Source organism: Drosophila tropicalis, unplaced genomic scaffold (assembly GCF_018151085.1).
Source record: "Drosophila tropicalis isolate 14030-0801.00 unplaced genomic scaffold, ASM1815108v1 contig_677, whole genome shotgun sequence".
In the NCBI taxonomy this organism is placed as follows: Eukaryota; Metazoa; Arthropoda; class Insecta; order Diptera; family Drosophilidae; genus Drosophila; species Drosophila tropicalis.
The window spans coordinates 26,573-40,759 of NW_027173157.1; the positions used below are offsets into that span (position 1 = coordinate 26,573).

The following is a 14,187-nucleotide window of genomic DNA, read 5'->3' on the forward strand; positions in this document are numbered from 1 at the left end:
CGCACCCCAGTTATAATTGGCGGCGATTTCAATGCATGGGCTACGGAATGGGGCAGCAGTCATACAGATAAAAGAGGCCGTTTGCTTCTTGAGGCTCTGACGACTCTCAACGTTTCGTTACTCAACACAGGGTCCAAGAAAACCTTTAACAGAGCAGGTTTGGGATCAATAATAGACTTGACGTTTGTGAGTGATCCACTGGTGCGATTTTCCAACTGGAAAGTATGCGATATTTACTCTGCAAGTGATCATGAGGTAATATTGTTCTCCATTGGCAGTAGTACACCTCCTCACCATACTACTGTTAGCGAAGGAGCATTCAGAGTGGATACTTTGAGCATTCCTGATTTCTGTGGAAACCTGCTGTTCAACACAAGTGAAAACAGTGCAGAAAACCTGGCGAACAGTATTATGCATAGCATTGAGACAGCCTGCAACGCTAGCATGACACGACGAAAACTTTTTAAGCGCCCCTATGCGGCTGTACATTGGTGGTGCGACAATATAGCGACAGCCAGACGAGCGTGTTTCCGTGCGCGGCGACTATTTCAGCGTTCAAGAGGTACAGAAAGTTTTGAATCTCTAAGGCTTGAATACCACAGCAAACGGCTGGAACTAAAGCATGCAATCAAAAATAGCAAAAGAGAATGCTTCTTGCGTCTTTGCGATTCTGCCGAGCACGATCCCTGGGGAAAGGCATACCAGACCGTGGTCAAACGCGTTGATGTCGGGAAAACATCAATACCATCTGATGCAGCGAGCCTGAATCAAATCGTCAGCTCACTTTTCCCACAAAAACAGGTCCAGCTACCACTGGCAACTCGAAGCAGGGAGATAGAAATAACAGCGTGCACGAAAACAGAACTGTTGGAAATCGTCAACAAATTAAATAATAAGAAAGCTCCTGGACCCGACGGCATCCCGAACAGAGCTTTAAGGCTGGCAGTTAACCTGCACCCAGATGTGTTCATAAAAATGTACAATGCATGCCTGAGAGAAGGAACCTTTCCATCCAGATGGAAAAGGCAGAACCTGGTGCTCCTACCAAAACCCGGCAAGCCCCCCGGCGAAGCCTCATCGTATAGGCCTATCTGTCTTCTGGACACAGCAGGAAAAATATTGGAATCGCTCATAGCGCGTAGGCTCAACAAGGCTATTGAGCAAGGAGGTGGACTTTCTCCTAACCAATACGGATTTAGAAAGGCAAGATCGACGATAGACGCGATAAGCACAGTTGTGGACACAGCCAGAGACGCCATATCTGGTAACAGATGGAAAGGGGGTACCAAACAATACTGTATGGTGGTGACGCTCGACATCAGAAACGCATTTAACTCGGCTGAATGGAGTCGTATAATGGGCAGTCTGGCTTCTTTCGGCGTTCAGGGTAATCTGCTGCATATAGTGGACAGCTACTTCACAAATAGGCTCCTCCGATATTCGACAGTGGACGGCTCGGAGGAATATAGTATCTCTGCTGGAGTACCACAGGGTTCAGTCCTGGGACCTCTCCTGTGGAATTCCATGTACGACGGAGTCCTCAGACTAAATTTTGATCCGGGCACACGCATAGTCGGCTTTGCTGATGATATCGCGGTGGTGGTAACAGAAAAGGAGCTTGCAGTAGCGGAACAAAAATGCAACAACGCCATTGCAACTATTGGCCGGTGGCTGTCTGTTGCAGGACTTGAATTGGCAGCCCACAAGACTGAAGCCGTTTTAATTAGCAGCAGGAAGAAAGTCGAGACCGCCTCTATAGAAGTTGGTGGCAAAATCATCACATCTAAGAGGGCCATCAAATACCTAGGTGTAATGCTGGATACACGTCTCTGCTTCCGTGAGCACTTGGAATATACGTGCCAGAAGGCACTGAGCTCTGCACGCGCGCTTTCAAGGATAATGCTTAATACAAGAGGACCCAAACAAGAGAGAAGGCTGTTGTTAACTAGCGTTACAAAATCCATTTCCCTGTACGCTGCCCCTGTTTGGGCCAGTGCGCTACAGGTGAAAAGCTACAGGCGAGGGCTGGATTCGGTCTTTAGACTCTGCGCAATGAGGATTTGCAGTGCGTTCCGCACAATCTCAGACGATGCTGCGCATGTCATCGCTGGTCTGTCTCCAGTCAGCGATCTAGTGTACGAAGCAGACGCGATGTACAGAGCGCTACACTCCACACAACCGGTGGTTGAGCGATCGCCCTTAGCCAGTTTACGGCAAGAAATACGAGGCGAACATGTGGCTCTATGGCAGCAACGATGGACGGAATCTGCGAAGGGCCGTTGGACTTACTGCCTTATCCCAGACCTACAACAGTGGATAGGCAGAAGTCACGGGCAAGTTACGTTTTACCTGACGCAAATTCTGAGCGGCCATGGCTGCTTCAGAGCTTATCTAAAGCGTTTCGGGCACGAGGCATCCGACGAATGCACGTGGTGCGGAGCCGGCATCGTCGAGGACGCAAGGCACATAGTATTTCACTGCCCTCGATATGAAGCACGGAGACTCGAGTTGGAGTCCAGAATCGGCACGCGCATCACAATTGAGAACCTGGTGCCTCTGATGTTAGAAAACGATCGCGCATGGGAGGCAGTGTGCGAGTTTGCGGCAGCCGTCATGGTCGAACAACGGCGACTAGAGAGGCTGAGAAGGGAGGTTTAGTTTAAAGGGTTTAGTTTAAGCCGGCCGCTGCGAAGCAATACCTCGCGGTAGTCCCGCAGTAGCTTGTTTGAGCCACACCGCCAATAACTAAATATGTAAATATATGAAGTAAATGAAATAATGGTTGGAAATAAAATGAATATAAAAAAAAAAAAAAAAAAATTTGGTCGATTTCTTTCCAAATAGAATTTAGACAAAATATTTTCAAACATTGTCGTTTCTTTGAAACTGAGACCTTTGCCAACAGAATATTTTAAATTAACCACGTCACAATCAATGTTTAGCATTTGGTTGTGTAAGATTCCAATTATTTACAAAGTCTGTTAAATGCTCATGTATATACCGAAACCGGTATTGTAGTATCGATTGTTAGTAATAAGTATCGATTGTTAGTAATAAGTATCGACTGTTAGTAATAAGTATCGATTGTTAGCGATAAGTCCTCGATAGGTTGAGAGACGGCGTCTCTCTTCTCTTCCGGCGACGCAACGAGCAAGTTGCATCTGCGCAGAAAACCAAAGATAAAATCCAAGAAATACAAATTAATCGTTATCATATTTTCCCAATAAATAGGTGTTTACAACTCAGAAGTGGGATGACCACCCGAAAGGATACATATTTCGGGACACGGCGCGCCACACGTTCCACATCTAGGACGGCCGCCTCCACGCCCACCGCTGCTGGTGCACCCACTGCTGTGACTACCGCTGCAGTACCGACGGCCACAGGAGCCGCCGCTGCTGCAGTACCGAGAGCCGCTGTGCCAACTGCCGCCACACTCGCCCCTGCCGGGCCAACTGCTGACATGCTCGCCCCCGCCGGGCCAACTGCTGCTATACGAGCCCCTGCTGGGCCAACTGCTGACATGCTCGCCTCCGCCGGGCCAACTGCTGCTATACGAGCCCCTGCTGGGCTAACTGATGCCACCTCCGCCCCCTGCTGGGCCAACCGCTGCGACACTCGCCCCTGCCGGGCCAACTGCTGACACGCTCGCCTCCGCCGGGCCAACTGCTGCTATACGAGCCCCTGCTGGGCTAACTGATGCCACCTCCGCCCCTGCTGAGCCAACCGCTGCGACACTCGCCCCTGCCGGGCCAACTGCTGACACGCTCGCCTCCGCCGGGCCAACCGCCGCCATACGAGCCCCTGCTGGGCTAACTGATGCCACATTCGCACCTGCTGGGCCAACCGCTGCGACACTCGCCCCTGCCGGGCCAACTGCTGACATGCTCGCCCCTGCCGGGCCCGCCGCTGCTGGGCCAACCGCCGCCATACGAGCCCCTGCTGGGCTAACTGATGCCACCTCCGCCCCTGCTGGGCCGACCGCTGCCACACTCGCCCTGCTGGGCCCGCTGCTGACATGCTCGCACCTGCCGGGCCCGCCGCTGCTGGGCCAACCGCCGCCATACGAGCCCCTGCTGGGCCAACCGCTGCCACACTCGCCCCTGCTGGGCCCGCTGCTGACATGCTCGCCCCTGCCGGTCCCGCCGCTGCTGGGCCAACCGCCGCCATACGAGCCCCTGCTGGGCTAACTGATGCCACCTCCGCCCCTGCTGGGCCAACCGCTGCCACACTCGCCCCTGCCGGCCCCCTGCTGCGGCTATATTCGCCCCGCTGTAACCGCTGCACCCGCTGCCGCTGCTCCCGCTGCTGTGCCCGCCGCCTCTGCACCCGCTACCACTGCTGTGCCCGCTGCCGCTGCTGTGCCCACCACCGCTGCCGCTGCTGTGCCCGCTGCCGCTGCTGTGCCCGCCGCCTCTGCACCCGCTGCCACTGCTGTGCCCACCACCGCTGCCGCTGCTGTGCCCACCACCGCTGCCGCTGCTGTGCCCGCCGTCTCTGCACCCGCTGCCACTGCTGTGCCCGCTGCCGCTGCTGTGCCCACCACCGCTGCCGCTGCTGTGCCCGCCGTCTCTGCACCCGCTGCCGCTGCTGTGCCCACCACCGCTGCCGCTGCTGTGCCCACCACCGCTGCCGCTGCTGTGCACCCGCTGCCACTGCTGTGCCCGCTGCCGCTGCTGTGCCCGCCGCCTCTGCACCCGCTGCCACTGCTGTGCCCGCCGCCTCTGCACCCGCTGCCACTGCTGTGCCGCTGCCGCTGCTGTGCCCACCACCGCTGCCGCTGCTGTGCCCGCCGTCTCTGCACCCGCTGCCACTGCTGTGCCCGCTGCCGCTGCTGTGCCCACCACCGCTGCCGCTGCTGTGCCCGCCGTCTCTGCACCCGCTGCCGCTGCTGTGCCCACCACCGCTGCCGCTGCTGTGCCCGCCGCCTCTGCACCCGCTGCCACTGCTGTGCCCGCTGCCGCTGCTGTGCCCACCACCGCTGCCGCTGCTGTGCCCGCCGCCTCTGCACCCGCTGCCGCCGCTGTGCTCGCTGCCGCCGCTACTGTGCCCGCCGCCTCTGCACCCGCTGCCGCCGCTGCTGTGCCCGCCGCCGCTGCCGCCTCTGCACCCGCTGCCGCCGCTGCACCCGCTGCCACTGCTGTGCCCGCCGCCGCTGCCGCCTGTGCGCCCGCTGCCATGTCGAATAGCCATGTCTGTCTGTCCGTCCGTCCGTCTGGGTCAACGCGAACTCCTCCTAGATCGTAAGAGCTACACAGCTGAAATTTTACATGTAGGCTTGTATATACTACAGTGTTCTAGTATAGTAAGATATACTTAATTCTACAATACACTGGGGGAAAGAGTATGATATAATTAATATTAATACATATTGCTACAATTCGGCCATTCTGACAGTAAGGATCACCTGATCCTAGTCTTCTTTACGACGACCTTTGCTTCTCGTATTATAGTTGTGTGTACTGTTGTCATTCTAAGCGCTTTCCAATTTACTTATTTCTTTGCTTAACATACTGACTTTTTCTTTAACAGAATTTTCATTTACATTTAGGTTTGTATTTACTTTTATCTATTCATTCGTATTTTCATCTTTCTCTATATTTACGTTAACTTTATTAGTTTCATCTGACCAATTGAACCATGGCATCATATTTGCTATAGACCAAATTCCAGTATAAGGAATCTTCGACTGCTGAAATCCGTCGACGTCACTTACAATGTATCGATCATTTTCGAGGCACTTAAAGATTTTAAAAGGCCCTTTGAATCTCGACACTAATTTTTTGGATACCCCTTTGTGAGTGTCAAAGTTTTTAATTACCATATAGTCGCCTGGCTTAAAAACTTTTGGCACTCGTCTTTTTCGATTCGCTAGACATTCATTATACTCTTGAAGTTTCTTTCCTTTTTCTTGCGATGCGTATCAAAATCTATGTAGACGGCGCATTTCTGAGGCCAAATGGCATACGAAGAAATTCAAACTGACCAAGCGGTGTCGTAAATGACGTAAACTTCACTGCAGATCATCAATAAGTGGAATAGGATAACTATCTTTTGAAGTCGCCTTGTTTAATTTTCTGAAATCAACGCACATTCTAAGTTCACCTGTAGTCTTTTGTACGAGCACGATTGGGGAAACATATTCTGATTCACTCGGCCTAATATATTCTTTGCTTAAGTATTCGTCAATTATTTTTTGCAATTCAGCCTTTTCGCTATAAGAAAGTCGTCTTGGATTACAGCTAAACGGACTTATGTCATTGATTGTGAGTTTCATTTCGCATTTAACCTTTGGTTCATTTGGTCGATTTCTTTCCAAATAGAATTTAGACAAAATATTTTTAAGCATTGTCGTTTCTTTGAAACTGAGACCTTTGCCAACAGAATATTTTAAATTAGCCACGTCACAATCAATGTTTAGCATTTGGTTGTGTAAGATTCCAATTATTTACAAAGTCTGTTAAATGCTCATGTATATACCGAAACCGGTATTGTAGTATCGATTGTTAGTAATAAGTATCGATTGTTAGTAATAAGTATCGATTGTTAGCGATAAGTCCTCGATAGGTTGAGAGACGGCGTCTCTCTTCTCTTCCGGCAACGAGCAAGTTGCATCTGCGCAGAAAACCAAAGATAAAATCCAAGAAATACAAATTAATCGTTATCATATTTTCCCAATAAATATGTGTTTACAACTCAGAAGTGGGATGACCACCCGAAAGGATACATATTTCGGGACACGGCGCGCAACACGTTCCACATCTAGGACGGCCGCCTCCACGCCCACCGCTGCTGGTGCACCCACTGCTGTGACTACCGCTGCAGTACCGACGGCCACAGGAGCCGCCGCTGCTGCAGTACCGAGAGCCGCTGTGCCAACTGCCGCCACACTCGCCCCTGCCGGGCCAACTGCTGACATGCTCGCCCCCGCCGGGCCAACTGCTGCTATACTCGCCCCTGCCGGGCCAACTGCTGACATGCTCGCCTCCGCCGGGCCAACTGCTGCTATACGAGCCCCTGCTGGGCTAACTGATGCCACCTCCGCCCCTGCTGGGCCAACCGCTGCGACACTCGCCCCTGCCGGGCCAACTGCTGACACGCTCGCCTCCGCCGGGCCAACCGCCGCCATACGAGCCCCTGCTGGGCTAACTGATGCCACATTCGCACCTGCTGGGCCAACCGCTGCGACACTCGCCCCTGCCGGGCCAACTGCTGACATGCTCGCCCCTGCCGGGCCCGCCGCTGCTGGGCCAACCGCCGCCATACGAGTCCCTGCTGGGCTAACTGATGCCACCTCCGCCCCTGCTGGGCCAACCGCTGCCACACTCGCCCCTGCTGGGCCCGCTGCTGACATGCTCGCCCCTGCCGGGCCCGCCGCTGCTGGGCCAACCGCCGCCATACGAGCCCCTGCTGGGCTAACTGATGCCACCTCCGCCCCTGCTGGGCCAACCGCTGCCACACTCGCCCCTGCCGGCCCCGCTGCGGCTATATTCGCCCCCGCTGTAACCGCTGCACCCGCTGCTGTGCCCGCCGCCTCTGCACCCGCTGCCACTGCTGTGCCCGCTGCCGCTGCTGTGCCCACCACCGCTGCCGCTGCTGTGCCCGCCGCCTCTGCACCCGCTGCCACTGCTGTGCCCGCTGCCGCTGCTGTGCCCACCACCGCTGCCGCTGCTGTGCCCGCCGCCTCTGCACCCGCTGCCACTGCTGTGCCCGCTGCCGCTGCTGTGCCCGCTGCCTCTGCACCCGCTGCCACTGCTGTGCCCGCTGCCGCTGCTGTGCCCACCACCGCTGCCGCTGCTGTGCCCGCCGCCTCTGCACCCGCTGCCGCCGCTGTGCTCGCTGCCGCCGCTGCTGTGGCCGCCGCCTCTGCTGTGCCCGCCGCCGCTGCCGCCTTTGCGCCCGCTGCCACTGCTGTACCAGCCGCCGCTGCACCCGCTGCCACTGCTGTGCCCGCTGCTGTGCCCGCCGCCGCTGCCGCCTCTGCGCCCGCTGCCACTGCTGTACCAGCCGCCGTCGCCGCCTCTGCGCCCGCTGCCACATCCACTTGCCTGTGGATGCTGTGCCCTCCGACTATGTGTCTGCCATGCGGGCTGCGGCCTCGCTCGCCGCCCCCCGCCACTGGTCCCGACGCGGACCCATGGGAGGGGATGCCCGCTTTAGTGCCCTCCGTATCGACTGCCGCGGCCGCCATCACACTGGCCACTTCCGCCTTCCCCCAGCCTGGATGAGCAACTGGGGACGTTGCAGAAACAACATGAGTTGCTACAGCTACAGCATCAAATCCTCAAACTGCAGCAGGGGATTGACGAATTCCAAGCACAGCAAGTCAGCGACGTGAGTGTCATTGAGAGCATGGTGGCTCGATTTTCAGCGGACACCGCATACGATGTGAAGAAATGGCTGAACGATCTGGAAGACGCATTTGAAATTCTGCAGTTGAACGACCGCCTACGGTTGGTCGCATGCCGTCGTATGCTGGAAGGTACGGCGGCGGTGCTGCTGCGCACGGTATCGGTGCACAGCTACGAAGAATTGAAGGCAATCCTCTTGCGAGAATTTGGACGCTCGTGTAGCATCGAGGAAGTGTACCACGCTCTGCGTGGCCGGCGCATCAGGGCAGGCGAGGGATGTTTAAGATTCGCAATCGAGATGCAGGAGATTGCCATGAACGCTCCGATTCCGGAGAACGAGCTGGTCGACCTGATCATTGATGGATTGCGGGACAATTCTACTCGAGTCGGCATGCTGTACTCAGCTCGGACAATGGCTGAACTGAAGCACCTACTGGAACGCCACGAGCGCCTCCGTATGCAGGCCGCTGCCTCCAGACAAAGCAATAGTGTGAAGGCGCAGCCAACAACAACTGCCGTGGCGCCTGGAAATAAATCGTCAGGCACCGTCACGAGTGAGACCAGACTGCTCAGGATGGGGGGCATTACAAGAGTCAATGCCCGAAACCAATGAGACCTCCGAATTCATGTTTCAAGTGTGGCATAGTGGGCCACAGCTACAAAAACTGCCCGTCTCGAATTGGAAATGCCACCAATATCACTGCTGCCGCCGCCGCTGATGAAGCGGGAAATCGACTAGACCATTTACAACTGGTGAGTGTTGCTTTTGTTTGTGATGAAGTGCAAGATAGGAGATTTATAGATATGTTTGCTCTCCTTGATTCGGGCAGTCCAAAGAGTTTTATCCGTCAATCTGAAGTCCCCTCCAACTGCCTCCTTAGCCCCCGTACATTGAACTGTCGTGGTTTAGGAAATATCCAACTTCTGTCCTTAGGCCAAGTCCAGTGTAGGGTTCGCCTCCGCAACACACATACAATACATACGTTTGAAGTCCTGACGAACCAAGCAACCGAACTGCCGATGATTATAGGTAGAGATCTTCTGTATAAAATTAATATTAGACTCTGTAAACTGAAGGAACTGAAATATGAAAAAGAATCGTTGATACTCATGAATAAACCGACTGAATGTATAAATCCAAATCTTACTGCTGTTCTGAAGTCCTTTGACATATTTATGAAAGAGAGAGTGATACTGCCGTATGATAGGAATGAGATTGTATCTGCCGAATTGTTGTCTGATTCTCCCCTTCCGAAAACTTCTGCTGTACCTTCGGAAACATTGAACGATGCACTTATGGCGATAAATGCCATTGAGCTACCTGCTGTCAGTGAATTAGACTTTGATATAGAGCCCGCGTTACGGGAAGAGCAAACCGCAGCCCTTAAGTCTATTATTTCCACGTCGTATGTACAAGTTGACCCAGATTTAATCAAGCCCATGAACTATGACATGAAAATAGAATTGACTAGCCAAACTCCGATTTTCTGCCGCCCCCGCCGTCTGTCGCACCACGAACGCATCGAGGTGCGTGAGATTTGTGACGATCTCTTGAAAGCTGGCATTATTCGCCACAGTAGTTCCCCTTACGCTGCCGCGATTGTCCCTGTACGCAAAAAGGACAACACCCTAAGGAAGTGTGTAGATTACCGCCCGTTGAACAAAATTACAGTTCGAGATCATTTTCCGATTCGTCTGTTAGATGATTGCATTGAACATCTGGGTGGCAAATCATTCTTCACTATCTTGGACTTGAAGAACGGTTTCCACCATGTGAAAATGCACCCAGACTCAATCAAATATACTGCCTTTGTAACCCCTGATGGCCAGTTTGAATATGTACGCATGCCCTTCGGACTTTGTAATGGCCCTTCCGTGTTCGCTAGATTCGTTTATTTTGTCCTTAAGGAATTTATAAACCGAGGTCAACTGGTGATATATATGGACGACATTCTAGTCGCGTCGCATGACTTTGAAACCCACCTTGAGATTCTGAAGGAAATATTGTATGTGTTAAGAGTGAACGGGCTATGCCTGAAGCTGACGAAATGCCGTTTTGCGTATAGGGAACTAGAGTCTTGGGCTACTTAGCCAATTCCGCCGGTATCACGCCTAAACCAGCTCATATTCAGGCGATACGGGATTTGCCCATTCCAAGGGATAGCAAGGAATTAGAGCGTTGCCTAGGCCTATTCTCATACTTCCGCCGATTTGTATCAGGTTTCGCTAAGATTGCGTGTCCGCTGTCCCGATTGTTAAGAAAAGATACCCCTTATGTCTTCTCCGATGAATGCCTTGAAGCTTTCCGAACACTGAAGTTGAAATTGATCGAATCCCCCGTGTTATCTATTTACAACCCGAAGTCTGAAACAGAGTTACACTGCGATGCTAGTTCAATTGGTTTCGGAGCAGTGCTCCTCCAGAAACAAACAGACGGTAAATTACACCCAGTGTCCTACTTCTCTAAGATGGCCTCCGCCGCTGAATCGAAACTACACAGTTATGAGCTAGAGACGTTAGCTATAGTGTATTCCTTGAAACGTTTTGAGACATACCTTAAGTTCATCCCGTTCAAAATCGTGACCGATTGTAATTCCCTTGCGCTGACACTGAGAAATGGTGGACATTCCGCCAAGATTGCTCGCTGGGCCCTGCTGTTGGAAAACTATAACTACACGATTGTACACCGCTCGGGGGTTGGTATGCCCCATGCTGATGCTCTAAGCAGAATAGAAACTGCCGCATACGTTGACGATATAAACCTCGACTTCCAACTGCAGTTAACCCAGAACCGGGACCCTGAGATTGTCAAACTCCGAGATGAGTTAGAGAAATATGAGATAGCGGATTTCGAACTGCGAGATGGAGTAGTGTACCCCAACTTTATGTCCCTTCCGAAATGATAAATCATGTCATACGAGTAGTGCACGAGAAGCTTGGCCATATGGCCACGGAGAAATGTTGTGCACAGATCAAGAAGCATTACTGGTTCCCGTGTATGAAGTCTTATGTTAACAATTACATTAAAAATTGCCTCAAGTGTATCTACTACTCCGCGTGTTGGGCCCCATGTTGGGTAAACTGACGGAACCTGTGGACCATGCAGATTGGGTCCAACAACTGCCGAACATAGAGTTTGCATTGAATAACTCCGTCCACTCCACAACCAAATTTGCCGCTTCCGTACTTCTATTCGGTGTTGAACAACGAGGTGTGGTAGTAGACGAACTAACCGAACGGTTGGGTGAGAGAACGGAGGAGGTCGATGCCTCAGAGGTAGACGTCCGGAGATTAGCCTTCCGTAACATTGTTAAGTCCCAAGAATATAATTCGGAATATTATTCGAAGCATCACCTTCCTGCCGTTAGTTTTGAGGAGGGGGATTTCGTAGTTATTAAGAATGTGGATACTTCGGCAGGCACAAACAAAAAGCTTATCAGGCGGTATCGTGGTCCGTATGTGGTTCATAAAAAACTTCCGAATGACCGATATGTTATCCGGGATGTAGAGGGCTCCCAAATCACCCAACTACCATATGATGGGGTCCTAGAAGCCTCCAAATTAAAGCTATGGGTTGCCCCTGATCAAGATTGCACTTCTGATAGCCAAACAAAGGCGACACCAGCCACTTAAGATTCTTATTTACCCCCCCTTCGTTGTTAACCATTGGAATCGAGGTCGATTCCTCGTCAGGACGGCCGAGTTGTAAGATTCCAATTATTTACAAAGTCTGTTAAATGCTCATGTATATACCGAAACCGGTATTGTAGTATCGATTGTTAGTAATAAGTATCGATTGTTAGTAATAAGTATCGATTGTTAGTAATAAGTATCGATTGTTAGCGATAAGTCCTCGATAGGTTGAGAGACGGCGTCTCTCTTCTCTTCCGGCGACGCAACGAGCAAGTTGCATCTGCGCAGAAAACCAAAGATAAAATCCAAGAAATACAAATTAATCGTTATCATATTTTCCCAATAAATAGGTGTTTACAGTTGTCAAAATTATCTTCACTGCTTATGGTTTAACTTGACTCTTTACACAGATCATCGTCAAGCTGCAGTACAATTTTAGCTTTACATATTTTCATAAAATCTCTACCTAACAGTATTGGACTTCCCATAGACTCGTTGGAAACAATCAGTAGTCGAACGCAAACATTTTTATTTAATATTTCAACGTAACATAAAATACTTCCAAAGACTTCAAGTTTACTTTTATTTAAACCAAAATATGCATGTTCAGGACCGGGTTCCAATTTAATTTCATCTGAAATGAACTCCTTTTAATTTAACTAACTGCGCTTTCATAGTCTATGAGGCATCAGAGAGAAAATTTATTATTACCTCTGTGGACTTTTACAATTATTATATTATCCAAACTTACTGCAGCATTTTATTGACAAATGCTGCCAACACGCCATTTTTAAAAGGTGAAACTGTTGAAAGAGGCAGTAATGAAGTAATTAAAAATCTGTTGAAAGAGACACTAATGAAGTATTGAAAAGGAAACTGTTGAAAGAAAGGCTGATTATAAAACTTAAAAGAATTTGTCATAATGCAAGCACAAGTGCATTCCTTTGAATTTCTGCACTAATTTTTTTAGGTCCACCTTTTGGCCCTCGTCGTTTTCGATTCGCTAGATATTCATTATACTCGTGATGTTTCTTTCTTTTTCTTTAGCTCTTGCTTGTACTGATTCTAAGTTTCGTTCCACAGACCTGCCTTCTAACAAGTAGTCTTTTAACTCATCTACCTAACGATTTTAAAAGTTGATTTTAGTCTCGGCACTAATTTTTTTAGGTTCACCTTTAGGCCCTCGTCGTTTTCGATTCGGTAGATATTCATTATACTCATTGAATTGAGGAAAGAAAAAGAACAAATTGTAGTAAAAAGAGTAAAATTGTTTTGTTTGTATATTGATGAATTGAGTTGCAGAAAACAAATTTTGAACCTATAAAATTATTATTGTCAAGGCCTGCAAGGGTATATAAACTTCGGCATAGCCGAATTAACTTTTTTGATGTTTATTAAATATTTCAACGTTACACAAAATACTTCCAAAAGCTACAAGTTTCCTTTTATTTATTTTTTATTTCTGGACCGGGTTCCAATTTAATTTCATCTGAAACGGACTCCTTTTTAATTTAACTAACTGCGCTTCCAGAGTCTATGAGGCATCCTAGGGAAAATACATCATTACCTATGTGAACTTTTACAATTCTTATATTATCCAAACTTACTGATATTGCTGTGGGCTTCTTCTTATTCTTACTGCAATCTGCCACTCGGTGACCCATTTTACCACATCCAAAGCAAGCACCAGTTGCTCTTATTGGTTTGTTACAGTCGGCTGCTAGGTGACCCAGACAGTTACAGTTGAAGCACCTGAATGTGGGCTTCTTCTTAGCGGAAACATTTGGCAGAGATACAGGTTTTTCCCGCTGCAGCACTATGTTGACAAACGCTACCAATACATCATCCTTAGACCCAAAACGTTGCATACAAGCCATCTCTCGCAAGTGACGGTCTGGTATCCCGTCAACAATATACTTGACCATCTCGTCCTCCCGCAAACGCAAGCCGCCAGCCAGGCCAACTTTGTCGTTAAAGTAATTCAGGAACGGTTCGCCGACGCACCACTTGCGTGCCTCAAACTCTTGTCGAATTATTAAATTGGTCTTCTTTGATCCGAAAACTTTTCCCATGGCATCGAATATGGTTTTCACAGGGTTTTAGTGTATCCAATCCAAAGCTTTGCCCGTTAGTTTGCCGAAGACAAGCAAACGTAAATTATTTTCCTTCAAGTTGAATGATCTTTCCAATTAAGTACGGAAGA

At 50.3% G+C, this 14,187-nt stretch overlaps 1 protein-coding gene across 1 annotated transcript; it reads right to left on the reverse strand.

Moving 5' to 3' along the window:
- Positions 1 to 2,673: 2,673 nt before the first annotated feature.
- LOC137578732 (antifreeze protein Maxi-like) lies at positions 2,674 to 8,191 on the reverse strand. Its single transcript, XM_068292286.1, has 3 exons — positions 7,784 to 8,191; positions 4,977 to 5,258; positions 2,674 to 2,745 (listed from the first exon to the last, which is right to left on the reverse strand). The coding sequence occupies exons 1-3, from the start codon at positions 8,189 to 8,191 to the stop codon at positions 2,674 to 2,676; spliced, it is 762 nt and encodes a 253-aa protein (XP_068148387.1).
- Between the last annotated feature and the right edge of the window lie 5,996 nt (positions 8,192 to 14,187).

Bases quoted from the DNA above. Each gene is read 5' to 3' on its own strand.
- LOC137578732 (XM_068292286.1), bottom strand. From the start codon at position 8,191: ATGGCGGCCGCGGCAGTCGATACGGAGGGCACTAAAGCGGGCATCCCC. The intron at 5,259-7,783 runs GTGGGCACAGCA...GTAAAATTTCAG, and splicing joins GCACAGCAGCGGCAGCGGTG to CTGTGTAGCTCTTACGATCT. The intron at 2,746-4,976 runs GTGGGCACAGCA...TTACATATTTAG, and splicing joins GCACAGCAGCGGCAGCGGTG to TTATTGGCGGTGTGGCTCAA.